Source organism: Mastomys coucha, unplaced genomic scaffold, assembly GCF_008632895.1.
Source record: "Mastomys coucha isolate ucsf_1 unplaced genomic scaffold, UCSF_Mcou_1 pScaffold5, whole genome shotgun sequence".
In the NCBI taxonomy this organism is placed as follows: Eukaryota; Metazoa; Chordata; class Mammalia; order Rodentia; family Muridae; genus Mastomys; species Mastomys coucha.
In genome coordinates, this window is record NW_022196911.1 from 96660349 (window position 1) to 96684310 (window position 23962).

General features: G+C 45.6%; 3 protein-coding genes and 1 long non-coding RNA gene across 8 annotated transcripts in view; 1 reads left to right on the top strand and 3 right to left on the bottom strand.

Annotated features, from left to right (window-relative positions):
* The window catches only part of Dnajc7 (DnaJ heat shock protein family (Hsp40) member C7), a 36776-nt gene extending 19767 nt beyond the window's left edge, over positions 1-17009 (bottom strand). Inside the window, exons 1-3 of one of the 3 annotated variants that reach the window (XM_031355158.1) lie at positions 16848-17009; positions 16349-16633; positions 596-684 (exon numbers count right to left, since the gene is read on the bottom strand). In XM_031355158.1, the coding sequence (XP_031211018.1) occupies positions 596-684; positions 16349-16633; positions 16848-16894 (421 nt within the window). In that variant the 5' untranslated portion in view covers positions 16895-17009. Of the gene's footprint in view, positions 1-595; positions 685-11726; positions 11924-16348; positions 16634-16847 lie in introns of those variants that run through there. The other 2 variants (XM_031355160.1, XM_031355159.1) reach the window with 2 other exon arrangements.
* Positions 17010-17055: 46 nt separating this feature from the next.
* Positions 17056-23829, top strand: Nkiras2 (NFKB inhibitor interacting Ras like 2). Of its 3 annotated transcripts, XM_031355164.1 has the most exons (5): positions 19756-19880; positions 20476-20530; positions 20862-20969; positions 21629-21870; positions 22264-23829. In XM_031355164.1, the coding sequence occupies exons 3-5, from the start codon at positions 20876-20878 to the stop codon at positions 22501-22503; spliced, it is 576 nt and encodes a 191-aa protein (XP_031211024.1). In that variant the 5' UTR covers positions 19756-19880; positions 20476-20530; positions 20862-20875; the 3' UTR covers positions 22504-23829. The 3 variants fall into 3 exon arrangements, with proteins under 3 accessions (XP_031211022.1, XP_031211023.1, XP_031211024.1); XM_031355162.1 differs by lacking the exons at positions 19756-19880; positions 20476-20530 and adding an exon at positions 17056-17164 and having other exon boundaries at positions 22264-23828; XM_031355163.1 differs by lacking the exon at positions 20476-20530 and having other exon boundaries at positions 19753-19880.
* LOC116079260 lies at positions 17693-20363 on the bottom strand. Its single transcript, XR_004113847.1, has 2 exons — positions 19005-20363; positions 17693-18966 (listed from the first exon to the last, which is right to left on the bottom strand). It is a non-coding gene; the product is annotated as an uncharacterized LOC116079260 (long non-coding RNA).
* Znf385c (zinc finger protein 385C) overlaps positions 23764-23962 on the bottom strand; it is a 67198-nt gene continuing 66999 nt past the window's right edge. Inside the window, exon 11 of the mRNA XM_031354065.1 lies at positions 23764-23869. Within this exon, the coding sequence (XP_031209925.1) occupies positions 23764-23869 (106 nt within the window). The remainder of the gene's footprint in view (positions 23870-23962) is intronic.

Here is a 23962-nt window from a genome sequence, read left to right on the forward strand (position 1 = left end):
ACCTTTAATCCTAGCACTTGGGAGGTAGAGGCAGGCAGATTTCTGAGTTCAAGTTCAAGGCCAGCCTGGTCTACAGAGTGAGTTCCAGGACAGCAAGGACTACACAGAGAAACCCTGTCTCGAAAAAAAGCCAAAAAAAAAAAAAAAAAAAAAAAAGCCAAAAAGAAAAGAAAAGAAAAGAAAGGTCTGCTTTCATCCCCAGCACCACAAGACAATGCAAGATAAAAGGTACGACTCTGAACTGCCTTTCTGAGGTAGAGAGGGCCAATGTGCTTAGTGAACTATGGTGTGTTTGTGACGTGTATGTGAGCTCAATGCTATCTATGTTCACGGCCGTCTTCAACTATAAGCAAGTTCAATGCTGGTCTACATGAAACTGTCATAAAGGTAAATAAAATATGCCAGCATGTTAAGAACATGAAGATAAGACTCATTTCTGTTTCCAAAGAGAGAGAAGGAAACACCAATCATCGGATGCATGTGTTGGGCACCGTAGCCAGAGTCACTGATCCTGAGCGTGCGTGAGTGGTGAGCTCAGTAGCTTACTAAGAGCTGCTTCTTAGGCAAGTGACTCACCCGCTGTAACCCTTCTTACCTATGGCTTTAGTATAATAGTTATACGCTTCGTTGTAGTCCTTCTTAGCATAATATGCATTGCCTTGTTCCTTGAAGGATTCTGCTTCCCTGAAAAGGAAGAGGAGAGTCACATCACTATTATCTCAAGGACGAGCTCAGGAAGGCCAGCTTCACATTAGTGTGATACTGGAAATGATTTATAGATCTGTCCAACAGGCCAACAGACCCAAAAGAAGTCCAATGAAGTAATCCAATCCATTCACAATCTATTCAGAGACATTTAAACAAAATCAGGAAAACTCCTTTCAGCTGGGCACTGTAGTTCACACCTAAAATCGCAGGGTTTGGAGAGACTGAGACAAAAAAACTGCTGTGATTTTGGGGCCAGCCTGTGCTACAGAGCAAGACTGTGTCAAAAACACACACAGTAAGACAAAACAAACCCCACCAGGTATGGTATCAAATGTCTACAATCCTGGCATGTCGGGTGTAGTGTCAGGAGATCAGGATTTCAAAGTCAACCCTGGTTACACATCAAGTCTGAGGATATCTGCATTACCTGAGATCTGGTCTCAAAAAACAAAACCAGGGGCTGGAGAGAGGGTCTTCTTGTAAAGGACCTAGGTTCAGTTCCAAGCACCCACATGGTAGCTCACAACCACCTGAAATTCCAGTTGCAGGGGATCTAACATCCTCTTCTGACATCTGAAGGCATCAGGAACATAAGCAGTGCACATCCATACCCATAGGCAAAACACTCTTACACATAAAATAAAAATAAATCTTAAAAAACAAAACAAAACAAAAAAAAAAAACGGCTGGCGAGATGGCTCAGCGGGTTAGAGCACTGACTGCTCTTCCAAAGGTCCTGAGTTCAGATCCCAGCAACCACGTTGTGGCTCACAACCATCCGTAATGAGATCTGATGCCCTCTTCTGGTGCGGCTGAAGACTGCTACAGTGAATCGGGCCAGAGAGCGATCGAGGCCAGAGCGAGTGGGGCTGGACCTCTGCCAGAGGTCCTGAGTTCAATTCCCAGCAGCCACACACATGATGGCTCATGGCCATCTGTACATCTCCAGTGTACTCATACACATAAAAAATAAATAAAATAAATCTTAAAAAACTGGGCTAGAGAGATGGCTCAGCAGTTAGGAGCACTGGTTGTGCTTCTAGAGGTCCTGAGTTCAATTCCTACCAACCACATGTTGGCTCACAACCATCTGTCATGGGATCTGATGCCCTCTTCTGGTGTGTCTGAAGACAGTAACATTGCACTCATAAATAAATCTATTAAAAAAACAAACAACATGGGCTGGAGAGATAGCTCAGCAGTTAAGAGCACTGACTGCTCTTCCAGAGGTCCTGAGTTCAATTCCTACCAACCACATGGTGGCTCCCAACCATCTGTCATGAGATCTGATGCCCTCTTCTGGTATATCTGAAGACACCAACTGTGTACTCAAATAAATAAGATAAAAAAAATCTTTAAAAAAAAACAAACAACAAAAAAACCCAAACACATGTGCTTAGTAAGTGGGCCACTGAAAGCCAGCACTAAATTTCCCTGGTACGTCACAACTACTGCCTCTTTTTTAGTTTTGTTTTTTGAAGGACTGGGTTTGAGACATGTAGCCCAGGCTGGCCTTGAACTGTGGCAACTCTGCTCTGTTGTCTACCACGTGCTAGGGTTATAAAAACTTGTAATACTTCAACATTTGCAAACTTCTAGGAAAAACATTTGTAGGTAGTTTCCACTGGGAACAACTGACTTCTCAGTATGAAACGGGACACAGCCTTAAGAATCTTAATAATTTAGTTTCCTGAAAGTGATTTCCCCATTTGTCACTAAAAGAACAGTCAGAAGTATGTGACCAAAGAGTGACAATGTATCTTGTGTAAGATGGAAGACAGAGCAAAGCTGACAGCAGGGAGATAGGCGCTGGATGAAGTGCTATCTCTCTGCTCCCTCCTCCCACCACGCTGTGCTGTGTGGCACTTGTTGACCTCTTCACCATCCCCCACCAGCTGGGTTCAAGTCACACAGCATCTGAAAAGAGCAAACTAGAAAGCTCGATCAAAAGCAGCTAAAGCAACTAAGTGTGGAGATGCATACCTTCAATCCCAGCTCTCAGGAGGCAGAGGCAGGTGGACCTCTGTGACTTTGAGGCCAGCCTGGTCTACAGAGCACATAGTAAGCTCCAGGCCAGTCAGGGCTACACAGTAGAACCTAAGTACCTCAAAACATTCTATTTCCCAAACTGAATGATTCTTTACTGAAACATAACTAAATATTTAAGCGTGTTTCTTTTAGAGATTTTTGTTTCCTTTCCTACTTGCCATAGCCATATATGCAAAAGGGAAGTCAGTTCAGGGTTGCCTAGAGAAGAGGCAAAAGTCAGTTTTTGGTGTCTCACTTTAGTTCTAGGGATCAAACCTGGGGATCTGCCCATGCCAGGACAGCACTGTGTCATTGACTACACCCCCAGTAGCAACAGTTCACTGTCGATGATATGAGAAATTGCAGTTTGATCCTATGACACAGCATAGGAGAGATTTGTGGTTCAATCCTTACATTATTTCAAACTACAAACTGGCAATGCTCCCTCCATTTTCATACTTCCCCAACACTGCTCTGGTAAGCCTTACTGACATAAAAAGACGATTGGAAGAAAGGAGGAAAATGGGGTGACCTACTAATGTTGACAGATTTAAACTCTGCTGGGTAGAAGTTGGCCTGAAAAATCTCATACTAACTGTCACAATGCTATACAAAGGCCATCCGCTACTAAAAGAACCCAGGAACAGCCTCCTTCACCTGCAAGACTCAGAGTCTCAACCGAAACCTTTCAGTGCAATATACAAAATTCCTTTAAACATAAATTAAGTAGGGCTGGTAAGATGGCTCAGAGGGTAAGAGCACTGACTGCTCTTCAGAAGGTCCTGAGTTCAGATCCCAGCAACCATATGGTGGCTCACAAGCACCCATAATGAGATCTGACACCCTCTTCTGGTGCGTCTGAAGACAGCTACAGTGAATTACACCAGAGTGAGCAGGGCTGGAGCAAGAGGGGCTGGCAGAGGTCCCAAGTTCAATTCCCAGCAGCCACACATATGATGGCTCACGGCCATCTGTAGAGCTACAGTGTACTCATACACATAAAATAAATCTTTAAAAAAAATAAATTAAATAAAGTGAATAAAGTACTATAAAAACTCTAGAAAAGCTTATGTTTTAAGAGCAGACATGCCAAGAGATTCCATGGGCTTCCCCTAAACTGGATTCCAGAAGCTGGGGGGTGGGGGACCACTTTTAAGAAATGTAGTAAACTCTGGCATAGATACTAACCCATCTCCAGCTGAAATCTAGCTTCTTCCGTCAGCAGTGACTAAGAACAGCCAGATCCTTGAGGAAAACCAAAGCACCGCCACTGTGCCAGCAGCACAAAGCTTATTAGTAACAAGAAACAGGACCAGAGCTGCTGGCAGGTGGTCTTTCCTCACCGTGCTCCCATGGTGCCTAGTGCACTGCTGGCTTCCAGTGTAAACCAAATGACGATTTCAGTGGAAATCACTAACAGGTATATGAGCCACGTAATTTCCATGCACAACTAGCTAAGTTAGTAAGTTTCACTGCCTCACCCTCCCTTGAATAAGTCTTGAGTTTAAATAACTTGCCCAAGGTCAGGAAGTGATCAAGTTTGTTAGAATCCAAAGTCATACAATATCTAAGCTTTCTAATGCTCACTTCTGTGATACTGATAAGAAATTTAAAACTGATCTATACTATTGGAAGTGAGGCAAGGACAATAAAAAATTCTTTAAACTAAGACACAAAACAGTTCTGGTGTGAAAAATCTGTTCTGGGACTGAAATCGGGATTTATTCAAGCATAATGAGGTCTCTAACAATCAGTCACAGAGGGACGGGGCTCCTTTTTCTCCTTAAGATGCAGTGGAAGGACTTTGCCTCCCCCAGGAAAGGCATTTCATTTTAGTAAATGGTGAGTAGATTCCATTCTAGAGCAAACAAAGCGAGTAATGTAGAACCAGCCCACAGCAAAAGAACAAGAATTGTGTTGTGACAAGTAGCCATGTTTTAACCTCACACTGCACATCGGGCCAGAATTAGCTATTCCCAGTTTCATGAAAAGGACTTATTTTCATAGAAACGTAGCTGATTAGCAGCTGCCTAGACAATAGGCTTAGGCACTTGGTGCTTTTAGGCCGAATGCTTATTTTTTTGTATCCAGGTCCTATGTCCAAAGAGGAGTCATCATCACTTTGGAGCTCCCCAAACACACAAGACCAATGGGCCTGACCCTTGGAGACTGACAGAGGAAAAAAAGGATCTTTGGAATCTGTGGTGACCATATCAGGAACAATTCCAGAGCTAAATAACTCAAGCCCTGCCTTTTCTCAAGTCCTGAGAAAAGCTGAAGCTATTCAGCTGCCCTTACAGCAAAGTGACTGAAGGGGGTGGTGTCAAAGTAGGTATGGCAAGGAAGAGCATTAACCCTGGGACGGAGTGCAACCTGGAGGTGGCATCTGTCACTGCTGCCAGGGTTATTAATTCTTTGATAACTAAATGAGGTTTCAATATGAACCTGCTAAGATAAAGGAAGACTTAAGACTGTTTTCTATGGGTATGACATTAAATTTGCAGCTCTCGGCAGGCAAAATCTGTGAGTTTGAGGGTAGCCTGGTCTACACATAGGGAGTTTCAGGCCAGTCAGGGCTATCTAGTGAAATGTTGGCTCAAAGACCAAATAAAGCAAACAACAAAAACCTAACAAAAACCTAAAATTAAGTTCAGATTAGACCCTAAAGTATTAAAGCAAAAGATCCATATACAGAACTGGTCTGATGGTGCTGATGACTCTAACACATCTCTGTGTTTTTAATACTTTCAATCAAGACCGTGTACAGGCCATCTGAGGCAATGCTGTGTGTCGAGCCTTCCACTTGTCTTCCAATAAAGAATGCAACAGTCATGCACTGCAGTGATACGGGGAGGTACCACAGTGACTACACAGCTCTCAAGAGTTTCTAGAAGCCTCTGAAGGTTCCTTGTTTTTATTTGCTTTATCTGCTTTGCCCAGGTTGACCTCAAATTCACTGCAAAGCCAAGAGTGACCCTGAACTTTTGGTCCTCCTACCTCAGCCTCCTAAGTTGTGCCACTGTACCCCTCTTAGTTTGTGCTGGATTGAACTCAGGACTCCGTGTGCATGCAGAACCCGGCCTCTGTTCTTGGTTCTCTTGTTTTGTTTGGTCTGTCTTTTTAATTTTGCCTTTAATCCCAGCACTTGGGAGGCAGGGGCAGGCGGATTTCTGAGTTCAAGGCCAGCCTGGTCTACAGAGTGAGTTCCAGGACAGCTGGGGCTACACAGAGAAACCCTGTCTCGAAGAACCAAAAAAAAAAATTAAATAAATAAGAAAAAAGAAAAAAGAAAACTGCAGCCTTGAAAACCCACTGCATCCACGCTGCACTGCTGAAACCTGTGTGCCGGAGTCTGTAGGTATATTGTGAATGTGTGCTGCTCACTCAGGGCTGTGCTAATTACTCCCACAAGCACTGCCAAAGTGCTTGTGGCATTACAAAGTTCTTAGCAGGATCATGTGATCAAATCAGACAACCTATGCTTATGATCCCCACCCAACTTTGCACATTTACAGCTCGCTAAATTAAAAATACATTAATTAAAAATACATGGCTGACACTGAAACATATCCTAACACAGATGCCCTATAAAAATGTCCATTTTCTCTCTAAATACCTCCAAGATAAAAGCTTAAGCAATTCTGCCTTAAGTCAACTTATCTTTTCAGCAATTACAAAGACATTCAAAAGCTTCAGTCAGCCTCTGTCAGATACTAGATTCACTGGGTGGCAGGTTTTTAAAATCCCCCTTAGGCTGGCAGGAAGATTCAGGGGGTAAACACTTGCCACCAAGCCTGATCTTGATCTCTGGGACCTACATGGTGGAAAGAGAAAACTGACTCCCCAAAGTTGTCCTCTGACTTCCACATGTGTTCCACAGACTGTGTACACACACAAAAGTGTTTACACACAGTCACATCTACCCACAGGTAAGATCTTTATAAAATTAATCTTTTAAATTGTAACGGTGTTTTTTATCTGCATGTGTGCCTACATCACTTGTATGCCTGGTGCTCTCAGAGGCCGGAGGAGACTTCTGATGATCCCTTGTAACTGGAGTGTAGGGCAGTTGTCAGCTGCCATCTGAGTGCTGGGAAAAAACCTGTGCCCTCTAGAAAAGGAAGGAGCCAGTGCTTTCAAGCCACTGAACCATCTCTCCAGCCCCTACCAGTTGTATCATTTTAAGATTTTTTTCTCCCAAAGGGAAGAAGGAAGGGAAAAATTACTTGAGCCACTGCACGGAACTACTGTGCAACATTGTTACCCAGGAACCACTGATTTTATATGACAAACACTGCAACTTTACTTTAACTTCAAGTGTTTGGCTAGAATACTGTATAGGTTAGGCTTTGTCTGTTTGTTTTTGTCAACTTGATACAAGCTAGAGTCATCTGGGAAGAGGGAACCTGAACTGAGAAAATAAGACTGTCCTGTAGGCAAGGTTGTGAGTGGTGCCATTGCTACTGGTCTTGGGTTGTATTAAAAAACAGGCTGTGTCTGGAGAGATGGCTCAGTGGTTCAGAGTGCTGACTGCTCTACTGAAGGTCATGAGTTCAAATCCCAGCTACCACATGGTGGCTCACAGCCATCCATAATGAGATCTGATCCCTTCTTCTGGGATATCTGAAGATAGCTACAGTGTACTTACATATAATAAATAAATAAATCTTAAAAAAACAAAAAAAACAAAAAAACAAAAACAAAAAGCAGGCTGAGCAAGCCAGTAGGCAATACTCCATAGCTCTGCTCAAATTTCTGTCTTTACTTCCCTCAGTGACAGAGCGTGACCTGGGAGATGTTGGGTGAAATAACCTCTTTCCTTCTAAGTTGCTTTTGGTCAGGCATTTACCACATCAACAGGAGATAAACTGGGACAAACATTTTTTAATCAAGTTGAGCTTCTCCAATCATATTAATAATGGTTTAAATGAGGCACACTCCAGAGTTTTCTGACCTGCTAGTTTTTGCACTCCTTGGTATATTTTTTATTCTTGTTAAGTAGCTAGACAGACATCAGCAACTTAGAGGTCACTGAAGATGGACCCTCTTCCTCATGATCAGCTTTGCCTCTCCTTAAAATTTAAAATACCATACAAAAAGGGCTTAGATGAAGCCCATTAGTGGAAAACTACTTCTCACAGGTCAAAACAGAATTTGAGTTCTATCTCAGGACATGACATTGTAAGTGGCCCGCATGACACTGCTGTGCCCTCTCTTAGGAGTTAATCCAACAGGGACTGCCAAGAGACCACACCTCAAGAAAGCTGACTCACCTGACATGCTAAGAGAGCAGGAATAATTATCCTTTAAACAGCATATTTAAACCCAGAGGCCCCTTGTCCAGTGCCCTTGTGGGTCTTTACTGCTGCGCCTGTTTGTTTTTCTGAGTTCTAATTTGAAAGGGTAACTCTTCCTTCTCTTCTTTGGATACTGGTCAAATATGCTCACCATGTCACTCTGGACACTGTCACTCTTTTTTTACAAAGACCCTCCCACAATGCCATGCAGCTGTTTGCCACCAGCCACCCACAAACTTGCTAGTTTTTTATGGACCCTAGCTCAAAAGGCATGGCTTTCTATCTTGCTCTTCTATACCCTCCTCCCTGGCAGCTTCAGAGGTCTGTTGTTGCTTTGGACTTTTTGAGACAGGGTCCCTCTAACACAGCTCTGGTCATATTTGAACGATGTAGAACAGGTCTGACTCTGCCTCCTGAGAGCTGGGACTAAAAGTGTGTGCCACCACACCCAGATTGCTTCAGAGATCTTTATTTCTTATCTTGCCTACTTTGTATTTTGTGCCTCGCCTTTGATTTCTCTCTCAAATTTAAAGCTTCCTCTGACTTTACTCTGTTTTTTAAATCTTTTATATCTATAAAGTCAAAAACCAACAAAAGGGAACCCCAATTCTCAGGTAACATCTGTAGCAGGACATCCAGGTTTGCTAAAATTACAGCTAAGGACAAAATGCTCTAATTTTCTGAGAGTAAAGACGTGTTCAGGTGCCTTTGATTTTAGAGAAAAACTTAGTGGGGAAGGAATATTTCCCTTCTCCTCGTGGTTGCTGGGACTGCAGTGTGTCCCATACCAGGAAATCAGGATTCCCCACAGTTGCCACCACATTCACTGTACCTACAATGTTACCTTGCTCTAGACTGTGGCACCTCCTTTCAATCAAATTTACTAGCTGCTTGTTGATCTAGAAACATCCTCCACCCTACAGAATTTACAGGATCTTGGCGAGTCTTAGAGTAGAAATTCTTTCCTCCTCCCCCTTCCCCAGACCTCTTGTCCCCAATGGCATGTCACAAGGACTATTTCATGTTGTACTCTCTCTGACCTTCATAAAAATAAAGTAAAAGAGCCCAATAGCTTCATGTTTACTCCATGCCACCAACAAACAAGTCACTTTATTTTTCTAAAAAATATTTAAAAATTAAATCAATTCTAACTTACAAATAAAATTTCAATTTAACATTCATATATGTAAATGAAAGTCATATAACTTGTGAAAAAAATTTGTAATTACTGGGATGGCTGTAAGGTACTGTGTACTGAATGCTTTCTAACTAGCTAGAGACAGGGTGAATACTGCCCACTGGAAAGCTCTGCTGTCATTTACCGGGGAGCTGTCTATCTTCCCCTTTTTTTTTTTTTTTTAATCCCAGGGTTCTTTATTGTGCTTTCTTTTTTCCTCCAGGGTCAAACTTTTTTTTTAGGTCCAGTGAACGGACTGAGATAGATTTTAGGTGTCAGGCAATTGGCAGTGTGGGAAGTTGGGATAGATCCAACAGCAACTCCATTAAACACAACATCACTTTAAAGCACAACTAAAACTGTTCAGTTAGATAAGACAGCTTATACCTATAAAATTCCAGCACTTAAGATATTGAAGCAGACAGTCTGCTACAAAGTTTAAGGCCAGCCTGGACTATAAAGGGAGTTCTAAGCCAGCCTAGGCTCTGCTGTGCAGCCCTGTCTCAAAAATTAAAAATTCGGAATTGGAGAGATAGCTCAGTGGTTAAGAGTACTAGCTGCTCTTGCAGAGGATCCAGGTTCAATCCCCAGCACCCAGTTGGCAGCTCACAACTGTAACTCCAGTTCCAATGGATCTGACACCCTTACAAAGGCACACACAGGCAAATCACCAATGTGCAGAAAATAAAAAATAAATTATTTAAAAAAAACCAAACCCAAAACAATCTCTCATTCCCAAAGAGGAAAGGTGGAAGACAAAGATGAAAACTCCTGAACAGATGAGTCAAAATGTACCCTGGACATTCAAGGAAAAACCTCAGCAGAGGCAGAACCAGAGGCCAAGTGCATTACGGTGGCTGTGGTGAGGTCTACACGAGGCAGCAGCACTCTCTACTGCTGGAGGAGAGAAGGACACCAGGCACTGGCTGGAGCTGGCTAGGTCTTAGGGGAAGCAGGGCTTTGATGCACCAATCTGTCCAATCTGAATCTTGACAGAAATCCCATCACTGAAGGCATAAGGACAGTCCAAAAGCAGCCACCTCAATAACTAAGGCATCACAGGTTCTTGAGAAGGAGCGCTTCAGAGTAATGAGCCTCTCTGAAGCCGTTCTGAGAGCATAGCCATCCACTTCTCTTTTCTTTTCCTTTCTGTGTAGCTCTGGCTGTCCTGGAACTCACTCTGTAGACCAGGCTGGCCTTAAACTCAGAAATCCGCCTGCCTCTGCCTCCCAAGTGCTGGGACTAAAGGTGTGTGCCACCACCGCCCAGCCATCCATCCACTTTTCAGTGTTAGCCTGAGGCTGATGTTTATACATCCCTGAACCTACTATCTCCCATTTTTTGGTTCGTCTATGACAACACAGACATCCTCACAGGAGTAAGTATTTTCTAAAGAGGCACTTGCTCCCCACTCCCCAGCTATCAGACTATTTGCTGAAACATGGTATCATGGATTGGACCCCCCAGGAATTGTAAGCCATGGGAAGGAATAAGCTAAGACCTAGTGCCAGCCAGAAGAGGAATGTGTCTCTTAGAGGTCAGACTACTTTGTAGAGAGATTGTGATGGGTCAGCTTTGGGAAGGACCACGCTTTACCAGGACTGCTTAGTTATGCATGTTGTTACTGAACTTCATCTGCTCCTCTTCCCAATATGGTCACACTGAATAAACCTCCCCTCTGTTCTTTACTGTGACCTGTCTCTTTAACTGGCTACGGAAGATGTCGGCTCAGCTGTTAGCACTGCCAGGGCCCAGGCTTGACCTTAACAGCTCTGGTAACATCTCTCATCTTGATGGAGACAGGTGTCCCTCAACAATCTAGAACCAAGGAACTACAATTAAGAAATGGCTGCTTCCAGGGCTGGCAAAGTAGCTCAGTGGGTAAAGACACTTGCTGCTGAGCCCGAGGACCTGAGTTCCATCACCACACTCACAGGTGAAAGGAGAGAACTGACTGCCACAAACTGTTTTCACGCAGACAGAAAGACACACACACACACACACACACACACACACACACACACACACACATTCAAGCACTGATGTTTGGGAGGATACAGAATACACATATGAAAACCAGAGGGCAGTATGGACTCTCCAGTGGCACTTTTACAAAGTTCTCTTGGGTCCTAATTTCAACAGGTGCTAACTCTCTCAGAGCAAACTGCCTAAGCAGGAACTTTCAGGCAGAAAACAGCAGAATCCTGCTCACACTATTGTCAAAGTGATTCATAAGAGATGGTCAGCACTGTTTATTTGACCACCTAGCTTCTATTGTTACATCAAATAACAATAGAAAAGGTCTTAAAATAAAACTGGAAAAGTCATATTCACTACATACCACCTCTCTCAGAAGCTCATCCATGCACACTTTTGCCCATCATGATATATAATTGTAACTACAGCTTCTGGCTGGCTGGGGAGAGAAAGCAACTGCCACGCCAGTACAAACAATGGCCCTGGAAAAATCACTCTGAACCCTGTTCCTACTGATAAGACTCGGCTTCGAAGAATACCTGGACCGCCGTCTACGTAACTTCCACATCACTCAACACTGGAGAATGAGAAAGCATTGGTGTAAGAAGAAACAATGACTCCTTAACAGGACTCTGTGACAGGCGACAAGGCGCCCACACAGCAGCCCACCATTGTTCTCCAGTCTTCTAAAGTCCTAGAGCAAGAAAGTACAAACAGGAGTCCAGTACTCAATTTTTAAAAAACTAGCTTCAACAACTAAGCCAAGCCCTGATTGGCTGGAATGTACAATAAGGTTAGGCTTTAGGCCAATCAGAATTCCTGTTGTTGGCAAGTTACTAAGCACTAGAGCAACTGCCACTCACCTGGCTAAGTATTTCCCTAAAATTGCTTAGTTTACTCAACACTGGTAAATATACAAATCTAAATTACATTCAGGGAAAGAGACCTCCTATATTCTACCTTTGTTCCACTAATGACTATTTAACAATCTTCTACATGTTAATATCATGATTTAAATAATTTGCTATATTGGGCTAGAGAGATGGCTCAGGGGTTAAGAGCACTGGCTGCCCTTCCAGAGGTCCTGAGTTCAATTCTCAGCAACCACATGGTGGCTCACAACCATCTGTAACGGTCATCTGATGCTGTCTTCTGCTGTGTCTGAAGACAGCAACAGTATAATCACGTACATGAAATAAATCTTTTAAAAAATAGTAATTTCCTATATTCAGGATTCTGTATTCCTAAATTTATCCCCTTCCTTAGACATAGCTCATTTCTTCCATCTTTCTTTACATCTAAGTCACACTTAAAGCATACCAACTTGAGGTTTTTCTCATTAATTTGACTTCAAAGTCAAAGATAAATTCCCATTCAGCTTTCAGACTTAATGAAATGTCTAGCTGCTTGCCCTAGAACTCTATGAGAAGGTGAACAAATTCCTAATGTCGATCAGGTTGAAAGAGGAGGGATATTCCTATCAACTTTTTGGTTAAGTAAGGTTATGAAGTTCAAAAAGGCTTAAAAAGCAATAGCAAACAAATAACTACTTCAAAACCTGGGATGTAGACTCTGAAATAAAAGACATAGACAGAAATAAAAGACATAATCCTAATCCACAAATGAATCAGGATAGCTAAATAACAAGAGCCTAGTAAAAATGTCTCTTCCAATGCCAGCACTCCGGATGCTACAAAGTAGCAAAGAAAAACAATTTGGGGACCAGTAAAATGGCTCAGCAAGTGTATTAATATGCTTACCACCGCTGAGCAGTGGTAGCACACGCCTTTAATCCCAGCACCTGGGAGGCAGAGGCAGGTGGATTTCTGAGTTCGAGGCCAGCCTGGTCTACAGAGTGAGTTCCAGGACAGCCAGGGCTATACAGAGAAACCCTGTCTCAAAAAAAAAACCAAAAAACAAAAAACAAAAAACAAAAAACAAACAAAAAAAGATGTTTACCACCAAGCCTGACAACTTGAGTTCAATCTCTGGAACTCAAATGGTAGAAAATCAATTCCCAAAAGTTGTTCTCTCGCCTCCAAAGTTGTCTGACATACACAGATACACACACACACACAAAGATAGATGCAATTTTCACACACAGAATTCCATTTTGGAGTGTGCTAACACTCTGGTTAGACTACCTGGAATGAAGCAGATGTGGCTTCCATATTCAACACTAAAGAAAGAGGAACATATAGTGAAATAAGGAACAAATGGAGTCTCAGTGGGACTTGAGAGTGTGTATGTGTGGTGTGTCTGGACTGCTCTGCATCTTTTCAATGCATCTTTTACTCCGCTTTTGTAACTGCTGTGGGACTTGTGACAAACTAGCATGTGCAAACACCTAAGGTCTCTTTCTCTCTAGACACGTTAGAACTCAAGCAATGAGATGCAGCCTCAGAAAAGGCTGCAGTCACAAGGTCCAATGTCTTGATGGTCCCTTCATCTTACCCCTCTAAGGGACTAGGACAGTTTAACAGCAGCAAGATCCATTACATCCCAAGATATAAGGAAAGAAGGATCCCTGTTGGGCCTCATAAAAACATTCCAAGGGACTCACAGGCTGATGTGTCCCTAAGTGAACTGGTAGTAGAAGGATGTAACCAGAGACTTAGCCAGAGGGTTCTAACCATGCCAGACAGTAGAGGGGTGCTTCGGAGGGGTGCCCTTCCCCATCACCTGCTATGGCTGCATAGCTTCCTACTCTTCAACAATGGAAAAACTACACAACGTTTTTTATACCAATAGATCCTAATGCTCACTCTTCTAAGGAGGTCTGACATAGTACAGGTCTAAGTGATTTAAGTTATTTTCTTCTTATATACAGAACTGGTCTATAATGAACATATAGAACTAAATAATTAGCTTTAGTATGTCTAAAATATGAACTCTAAATATATATTACACATCTATTAAAATGCATTTTTTTCACTTTTGTTTACAGCTACACTGACTTGGTGGTAGATAACTGCTTGTTTATTTATTTGTGCTTTGATGTTTTGCTTGTGCGTATGTCTATGAGAGCGTGCCAGATCCTCTAGAACTAGAGTTACAAACAGTGTGAGCTGTCATGTGGGTCCTGGGAATTGAACCCAGGTCCTCTGGAAAAGCTGCCAATGCTCTCAACCACTGAGCCACCTCTCTAGTCCCAATAACTGTTTTATAATCAATAACATACTAAGTTCCAAAAAAAAAAGTCAGTTAACCAAACACCATGCTTTACATGATGTGGCTACATTATAACACTACTTGTTTTACTGTTTTATGTCCTCCCCTCCCCCACTCATTCAACATGTAGCCCTGGCTAACCTAAAACTGTGGACATCTGGCTGCCCTTGAACTTGTCTGTTTGCCTCTGCCTCCCAAGAGCTGGATTACAGCGAGCACCACCATGTCTAGCTTCTTACTATAACTCTACCTTTGTCTGCCTCTGACTCCCAAGTGCAGGGATTACAGATGTGTGCTACCACACTCGGCCTTTGTTTCTTAATATATCTCTCCATAATCATTTATCACCATTTATGACAAAACACCTTCTAAAGCTAATCTGTTTAGTTTTTTAAGGAGGAGTTGCTTTAGAGAGGGGACATAGAAGCGAAGTCTAGCCAAGCAAAATGGTGCACACCTTTAAGCCCATAACTTGGGTAGCAGAGGCAGATGAATGGATCTCTATGACTTCAAGGCTGGCTGGTCTACATAGAGAGACCTGTTTAAAGTCCAAAGTAGAGACACTCTCTACAGGAGACTTATGCTGAGTAGGACAGAGTCCTTAAATGACATATGGTCAAATTCCCTATTTATAGCAGTAAGAAGCACTAAACTCTTTCCAAACGTAAGTAAAATAAAATAAATTTAAGCTCTGTTTGTGTTAGTGAGGGGCTTCCTTTCTCATGCTGCAATGCCTTAGGTTATGGAGGAGCTGATGATGTTTAACTCTAGACACTGTAATAACACGGAAACTCAAATAGGAAGAGGAGGAGACGAGGCTAAAGTGATAGCTCAACGGATCAACTACACTTTGTCTAGCCTCTCAGCTTTCAAGTCAGGTATTACCCATACCCATATACCTGATAACACTATTCCTTGTAGCTCTCCAAGTACCCGCTTATATGTCTAACTTGAACAGTAAAAACCCTCAGAATCCTGATTTCTAGATCTCCTGAATTGACTCTCTCAGCCACCACAAATCATTCAGACTGAAGACATGCCCTACAGGCTTGCTATGAACACACGAAACACTTGGGAAGTAGACTAAACGCACTGTAGTCCATCCTGAACAAAGGATCAAATTAATCTGCAACTGATAAAGGAATCAGTTCACCTTTGGTATCAGAACAAGTACGACTGCTCCCAAGCGTGTTCCAACCCCGCTTCAAAAACCTGTTCTTAAGCTGTTGTCAGAATTCACCGAGTGTTCTAGAAAAACCACTCACTCAGCAGCTCCCGAGGCTAGGCCAGACTGGCAATCCCGAGCTACTGCAGCTGCCCAGCAGTGCCAACTGCATCTAAACAGCTGTCCTCCTAGAGCTTAAGAATGCTCTTGGGAGGAATGGCGAAGAAGCATCTGACCCGTACTGCAAGAGACAAGCGCCCTCATTCGCCCTTCCGTCTATACATTTTTAACCGTCTACGGTTATCAGGGGGCGATCAGGTCCATACAGTAGGCATACAATCTCCTCAGACTCACATCCAAGACCACTAAGTGTAATTAGTGAGGAAGAGGAAGTGAGGGGGAGAATGCCGGCTTTGGAGACGTACAGTAAATGACAGACAACAATGCACACAAGTTAACCAGAGCGGGCGGAGGTCGGGGCTCTCTGTTAAGGAAGTCGTCATTGCTGCCGCGACGCCTCCCCCACTCTGCAGCCGACCTCTGAGATTCCTACCCCCCCACACGCCCCCGGAGACCCAGCCTCTACGATAAAGACGACCTTCCTCCCTACGGCAGAACAAGATCATGGCTCAAGCTCCCTGCTAGGCGGAAGCAGAAGAGGGCAAAAGACCCCCTAAGTGTGCCCCTTCGGGAGGGTCTATGTCGACTCCAGCTCAGATGGGGGGGGTGTCTGCAGGAGAGGCATCGTCTCTACATCTGGGGGTCTGCCTGGCTGGCGAGTCGACCTTCCCCAAGCCACGAGCTGCAAGCTCTCCATCTGGTTACCTCTTTGCTTCTTCGTCCTCCAGCAGTTCAGGTTCGGTCGCCGCCATTACCACATCGCACTCCGCGGTAGCCGCCATCTTACCGCCGGGACCAGAGAGCCGGGTGGGAGGCAGGCGGTGAAGAGCACTTCCGGTCGGAGCATCGAGCCGCTGGGCTGCACCGCGCCCAGAGGGACTCCCTCGAGCCCGTCTACCAACGAGAGGCTCCGCTTGGGGCCAGAGCGGCCTCCCATCCCTGGAGGTCCACGGTGGTCTCCGCGCTGGGGCGGGGGCCCAGGGACGGTTCCTGTGCGTAGGGGGCGCCACTTTACCCGTGGGTAGGAGGAGGGTACAGAAGGATGTTGCCTCTCTAGGCCTAAGCTTGCCTCAGTAGCCCTACAGCCCTGTTGCCATAACAACTAGCAATCCTAGAGAGTCGCCGGTAAAGCTTGGGAGTCCCGGGTGGGTGGAGACAGGGTCCCCCAAAGACACTTGAGGAAAAGAAGCCCCCCCAAGACTACCTTCCCGATTTTGCAGTGTGTCCACAGCTTCCTCCCAGGAAAGGCATGAAGAGCTACTTTGAGCCCAGTCCCCGGCTTTCATCAGTTCCTGGAAGCCCTGCCCAACCAAGCGAGGGGAACGCAGGGCGTCTTCACCCTGCGCCTTTCATCCTCCACGGATCTCTAAGCACCAACTGGTTCATCACCCCAATGACGCGGACCCTTTTATGAGGCTGCTTTCATGTCAACCGCTTGGGAGTGCCATCTCAGCGTTAAGCCTAGAAAGGATGACATGGCGCCCCAGCCCCTAACCCGGAGTTTATAAGGCAGCTCATGGGGTGAGGTCCCTTTTCCTTAGTGTCCCCTGTACTCCTACTTCTCATAAACTCTACCCAGCACGCTTGTCTGGCCAAATGTTGTCTGGATCGGGAAGACAGCTTAATCGTCTTTGTAGTACCACTACCACACACAACAATGTTCTATTAAAATTGAGGCCCTCTGGGCTTAAAGGTGCGGAGTAATTTAAAGCCCAAAGGAACGAAAATAAGACAATGGAATTTAAATAGGGTCTATGCCCCTTCCCTTAAGGAAAACTGTGTGTCAAAGTCCCTAGCCTTATTTCTAGGTCCTTATTATTACTGATGGATCGGAAAGAGCACAAGGGCCACTGGGTAGAGAATGATAGCTGGGCCTCAGTGGATTGAAATGCTGTGACCCTTTTAATACGGTTCCTCATGTGGCGATCCCCAGCCATAAAATTATTTTTTGTTGCTACTTCATAACTGTAAATTTTCTACTGTTATGAATCGGAATGTCAATATTTTTGGAGATAGAGGTTTGCCAAAAAGGTCATGACCCACAGGTTGAGAACCACTGCCTTTAATAAATGGATTGAACTTGTTTTCACCCATTTCTCAACAACAGAAAAAAAAAGCAGATTTTTATTCCTTCCTGAATTCCTAATGTTGGGTTCCTTCTGTTCATCTGTTCAACATGAGACATGGGGCAAATCATACAGTCCTGAGAATTGCCCTTGGCTTACAACCATGTCATCAATGCTTTTTGTCCTCTCTGCACACGTCCCCAAATCTCCTTTTCATCCCAAAGTCTTGACATTAAAAGCAAATAAATAAACTCAGAGACTGCAAATAGTCTCCTAACTGATCCTCAGTTTCATCTTTTTGTCAAGCCTTGGCTCTTCCAAGAGAATGACCTTCCTTGCAAAAGTGGATGGAGTAGGTCATTTCCCTACAGTAAACCTACCAATGGCCTGCTGTTGTGGTGTTTGGTCCCTGACCTCCCACACATCTTCGTCATTGGACTAGTCTCTGCAATCAGTACTGAGCCCCCAGGGATTTGTGGCTCCAGAACTGTCGTGAATCTTGTTGGATTTCCTCTGTGTGATAGCTATCCCTGCTTGTCAACTTGACTATATCTGGAATGAACTACAATCCAGAAATGGAGGGCACACCCGTGATTCGGGTCTTGAGGTTGGAACACAGGTTTCTGACCTGGATCTTGACATGGAGATCTTGAGGCATAGTGGCCAGGAAAAGCTTAGGTCCAGGCAAGGTAGTCCATGCCTTTAATCCCAGGAGACTGAGGCAAGCAGAGTTCAAGGTCAGCCTGGGACAAAACAAGTTCCAGATGCAGACTTGGTGGCACACACCTTTAATCTGGGCCACACCTTCTGCTGGAGGCCTTCATAAGGACCTTGGAGGAAGGGAGAGTCACTCGTGCTTGCTTGCATCCTTACTTGCCAGCACATCTGTTGGAACCTACCACTTCAGAATTCCATCCAGCTTCTACAGAAGACCAGCTGAAACTAGCCTCGTGGGACTGAGCAGCTACTAGATTCTTGAACTTCCCATTCACAGCTGTCTTGGGTTAGTTAGAAGACAGACTGTAAGTCAGTATAATAAACCCCCTTAATTTATAGACATTCCATAAGTTCTGTGACTCTAGAGAACCCAGACTGATCCAAGAACTGTCATGGTGGTGGTTGTAGTATTTCCTCTGCTTCAGAAATCTCTGTCCTCTTCAGTCCTTCAAGCCTGAACACAGACTCGGCCCCCTTCCTCCCTTCTTTTTGCTATCTTTCACCTCTACGTCAAATGCCCCTCTGCCATGCTCATAGCACCTTCTAAGTTAAATGCCCCTCTGCTGTGCCCATAGCACCCCACTTCAATAACAGCATTCATCATGGTTTGTTTTAATTGTTAGTTTGGATGTCTAATTATCCTAGACAGTGACTTTATGGCCAATCACTCTAACTTGTAGCTTTTCCTTTGTATATAGTCCTGTTTATGGCACAAACATGACAAAGTGAGTGCTGAGGTGTTTGGTTTGTTTGTCTGCTTGTTTATTTTTGAAACAGGGTCTCTGTGTCTTGTTGTCTTCAGAAAATCTCCCCACTTCATCCTCCCAAGTGCTGGGATTCAAATGTGAGCCTCCATTCCAAGTTCAAAAAATTCCACATTTAGTCCAGTGTGGTGGCATGTGCCTTTAATCTCAGCACTCAGGAGGCAGAGGCAAGTGGATCTCTGTGAGTTCGAAGCCATTTATAGTGGTTTACATAGTGATACCAAGGACAGCCAAAGCTACACAGAGAAACCCTATCTTGAGAACCAAAAGAAAAAAAAAATCTAAGTTCAAAGAGCATTTGCCTAGTACGTGCACAACCCTGGGTTCCATTCATAGCATAGCACCTCCAAGAAAAGAAAAAGAAAACTTGTGGAATAGATGATAGAATTAACGAAGCGTTACTGTTTTTTTGAGAGAGAACATTTTAGTATCAGAGACTAGAATATCGACTTTATACCCAGACACAGGTTCTGGTGGGCATTTCCCCGCCGGCCTCTGGGGGCGCTGTGCGATCAGCATTCACTTTGAGCCGCCGGAAGTTGTCTTGAAGGCTGGACGTTGGGGGGTGGGACCTCAGGGCAAGTCCTTCCACCCAGAGGAAGAGGGCTGTCTTTACAGTCGAACTGTCCCTCCCATGGTCCGGCCCATTCCGGGGGGCACCTCAGCAGGAGTGCTGCGGGGACCCGGGAGGTATGGAGCCGGGAGGCGGGGCTCAGATCGGCCTCTGTCCCTGATTCACTTTGGTTGTCCTTTCCCTGCCTCTGAGATTCTGAGGGGTGCCCTTCAGGGGTACTCTGTGGCGGCGGCCTCTGGCAGCCTCACTGGCAGTATCGCTTGCTAAAACGGTCAGACCACGGGGTGGAGATCAGTGACAGGAAACTGTCCTGGAGAGGTTTCTGCTTGGGGCCCCTTTTGAGGCTGACCTCTGTCTCTGCTTTCTGGGGGGAGGAGCAAGGGGAGATTGCTGGCGCTCCCCAGGCGCCCTGTGTCTGGAAGTTTCCCTTTAGGAGGACCCCTCTCTGAAGTCTCAGTTTATGAATCTGAGCCTTCTCTGTGCCTGTTAGTACAAGGGATGTAAAATCCATCTTTCAGAAGCACCTTTCTCTTTATTCCGTTTCTTGTTAGATCTTTATTTTTCCCGTGGATTCAGCTGGGAATGGTTAAATGGAATTTATTGTCACCCAAATTAGTCATTCAAGAAAGCAAGTTATTCTCTGTATTTGCACGCTCTCCCTGAGGAGACAATGACAAGAAGAATCTTAAATTCCTGTTTCTTTCTTCACAGGAGTCATGGTTAAAGGGAGAAAACAGCTTGGTGTGCAGCTGGAAACCAGCTTGGGGTACATGAGACCCTGTCTCAAAACAAAACACCCCAAAAATCAAACAAAAAGAGCAGGAGTATTTGTGGGACTTCCTTCAGTAATTGGTGCCCTATACATGTTGTGGTCAGGAATGAAGCCGGCCAGCTGGTTTTTTACCCCACCTTCTAGCCCTCCCTTTATGGTGCCATTAACCCCACACTTGCTGTGTGGCCACTCCTGGGATAAGAAGGTTAATTACAGCTTACTGCTCAGTAGTTCAGTAAACACATCAGGGTGGTGCTAAATATCTGATGCTTCCCAGCCCGTTTGGATTCTGTCTTCCCTCACCACACGGCTTCTGTCCTTTCAGGTTGAAAGCTAAGCATGGGGAAGAGCTGCAAGGTGGTCGTGTGTGGCCAGGCATCTGTGGGCAAAACTTCAATTCTTGAGCAGCTTCTGTACGGGAGCCACGTTGTGGGTGAGTGTTGCTGGGGCCCAGCAGCCTGGTGGAAGACCATGAATAAAGCAGTAGGATTTGGTCACACCCCGAACCCAGAAGCTCAGAGGGCATCATCAGCTGCTTTCACACCCTCCCAACTAGGGCTGGAGGCATGGCTGACCGTCAGATGTACTAGGCCTTGGGTTTGAACCCCAGCAATAGAAGGGGAAAATAAAACTGTGTACCCCCAAGTTCTATGGCAGTGAACAAATCTCGAAGGAAGAAACCCAAAGCCCAGATAGGAAGAACCGCATTCCCAGCCCAGAGCACTGGGACAGAAGTGGATGTAGGGTGTCTGCTTCCGTTACTGTCCACCTTGTTGTTATCGTCTTTGAGAGGGCCTCACTGTACAGACCAGGCTGGCCAGGAGCTCACAGAGATCGACCTGCCTCTGCCACCCTCCTCCAAGAGCTTTAATTTAAGGTGTGTGTCTGCACACCCAGGTCTGTGTTGCCCTTTTGCTTAGTGTGATAAAGACATAACACTCATTCCCCAAGTCATTCCCGTCTCACTCTCAAGTCTGGTCTCTCCGGACCCCCCACATTCCTTATGCTCCGTGTCTGTTTAGCTTGGTAGGCTATCTACCTCGCTCACATATCCCATCTCTCTTGGCTCATGCTCGTCTCATTTTAACCCAGGTTCTGAGATGATCGAGACCCAGGAGGACATCTATGTAGGCTCCATCGAGACAGACCGAGGGGTGCGGGAGCAGGTGCGTTTCTATGATACACGGGGTCTCCGGGATGGGGCCGAGCTGCCCAAGCACTGCTTCTCCTGCACTGATGGCTACGTCCTGGTCTACAGCACAGACAGCCGAGAGTCGTTCCAGCGCGTCGAGCTGCTCAAGAAGGAGATCGATAAGTCCAAGGACAAGAAGGAGGTATGAGTCCTGGACTTCTGCTGGGAGCCCAGTGGTAGGAGAGCGTGGGTCCTTGGTAGGCTTTGGGATGCTGGCATGACTCCCAGTTGTGCTCATTTGCCAAGAGGTAGTTTTGGAGCTAGAAGGCTGGGAAGGTCATTGGAGAGGGTCTACAACCCACACGAGAGGTAGCCGGCCATCTGATAGGATAGTTCAAAGAGTCTTGGTTTAATAGGTTCCCTCCTGGCACATAAAGCTCGGCCTAATTTTTCTTCTCTGTGGTTCTATGTTCTTCCTAGTCCTCCAGAATCCCTCTGGGGACTGTATCCTCCCCGGGTGTTGGCCAGAAACAGCTGCTGGCTACTCCTGATCCTGGGCATGCCTCCAGCCTCTGTTCTCATCTGTCCTCTCCAGGTCACCATCGTGGTCCTAGGCAACAAGTGTGACCTGCAGGAGCAGCGTCGCGTAGACCCGGATGTGGCCCAGCATTGGGCCAAGTCTGAGAAGGTGAAGCTATGGGAGGTGTCAGTGGCTGACCGCCGCTCCCTCCTGGAGCCTTTCATCTACCTGGCCAGCAAGATGACCCAGCCCCAGAGCAAGTCTGCCTTCCCCCTCAGCCGCAAGAACAAGGGCAGTGGCTCCTTGGATGGCTGAAGAGCTGCCCTTCTTGCTTCACCAGCTTCACCATTCCAACCCCATTCCAGGATGGGTGGAGAGCACAGGGTGCATAAGCAAGCTATTCTTCTCAGTCAGTAGGAGAGCGGCCCTCTAGGCCAGGAAGCTGGGCTGGCCCAGTCCAATGCCACTTTTGTCCTCTCTTAACTCCAAGAAGTGCAAGTGAACTTGATTGCTGGCCCTCTCCATGACCTTCCATAGTAATCCCCACACCACCCCCAGCTGATCATATTTTCTCCACTGTCACTTGAACATGTATGGTTTAGTGTCCCTTCCATCTGCCAGGCGCAGGAAGCAGGGCTGTCATGCCAAAGTGCCCAGTCTAGGATCTGGCTCCTGTCAGGGATCCCAGCTCTCTGAACTTCCTGCCAGTAACACACACACAGTGCCAGCCTTGAAAAAAGAGTGACTAGGTACTGTAAGCGTACATTTATGTGTGCTGGCTTAGAGTTGGTTCCTCATCTTTCCCCTGGCCTGTCCAAGGCTGGGCTAAGCCAGGTTCCTGGGAGTGGCCTTTTCTGTTTGACCTCTACGTCTCCCAGTTGTTTCACTTCCTCTTCCTGTTCCAGGAGCAGAGGTCTTATTGGCTGAGGTAGAGTGGAGTGATGACTGGGCTGTCACTTGCCTTGTGACTTAGCAAGGCTATTGTCCTCTGAGCATCAGTCTTCTCATCTGGGAGTTGACAGGAGCTTGGATGTCACCTAGAGCCACAGGTAGCGCTGTGACTTTTCTAAAGCTGGTAGCTTGGGCCTCCTATGTGTCTCTGCTGCTGCTCCACCCTCTTCAAGGTGCTACACCCACCAGCCCTGGAGGCTGGACAGCCTCTCATAACCACCAGGGGACAGGAGTGCACTCTGCTCAGTGCTGCAAGGGGCAGCCTGTGGATCCGCCCACAGGGCTAGTGTCCATCCCTCCTGGTTGTTTTTGGCTAGTAGCTGGACTTATATTTATACTCTCTCTGTATTTATATGCCTGCTGCCCTGGTGAAGGTGGGATAAGCCACACCTCTAGCCCTTCTTACCTCAGATGCCTGAACAGAACCAGGCAAACCAGTAGCAGCTTCCTAGGAGCTGACAGGCCTTTCGTCAGAGGCTTGTGCTATCAAGTGAGCTTATAACCCACAGCTTCCGGTGCCCACTCTGTCTTCTGATGTGCACATCTCACATGAGTTAAACACTACAGCCAGACCACCTCCAGTACCCTCTCCTGGTGCCCAGGGGAGTCAGGACACCTACAGGCTCAGGCTTGAAGTTCATTTATTGGTGTATTGGACACAATAAAACCACAACTGCTGTTATCAAAAAGCTTCCCGTCCTCTACCCCTTTTCTGTCCCACTGGAAATATCTTCCCCCCAAAAAAGGGGGGGCAGGGGGGCATAGGTGGATACTGGCAAAATCCCATGTTGAATGGGGGAATGGCACTGGCTTTGGCAACATG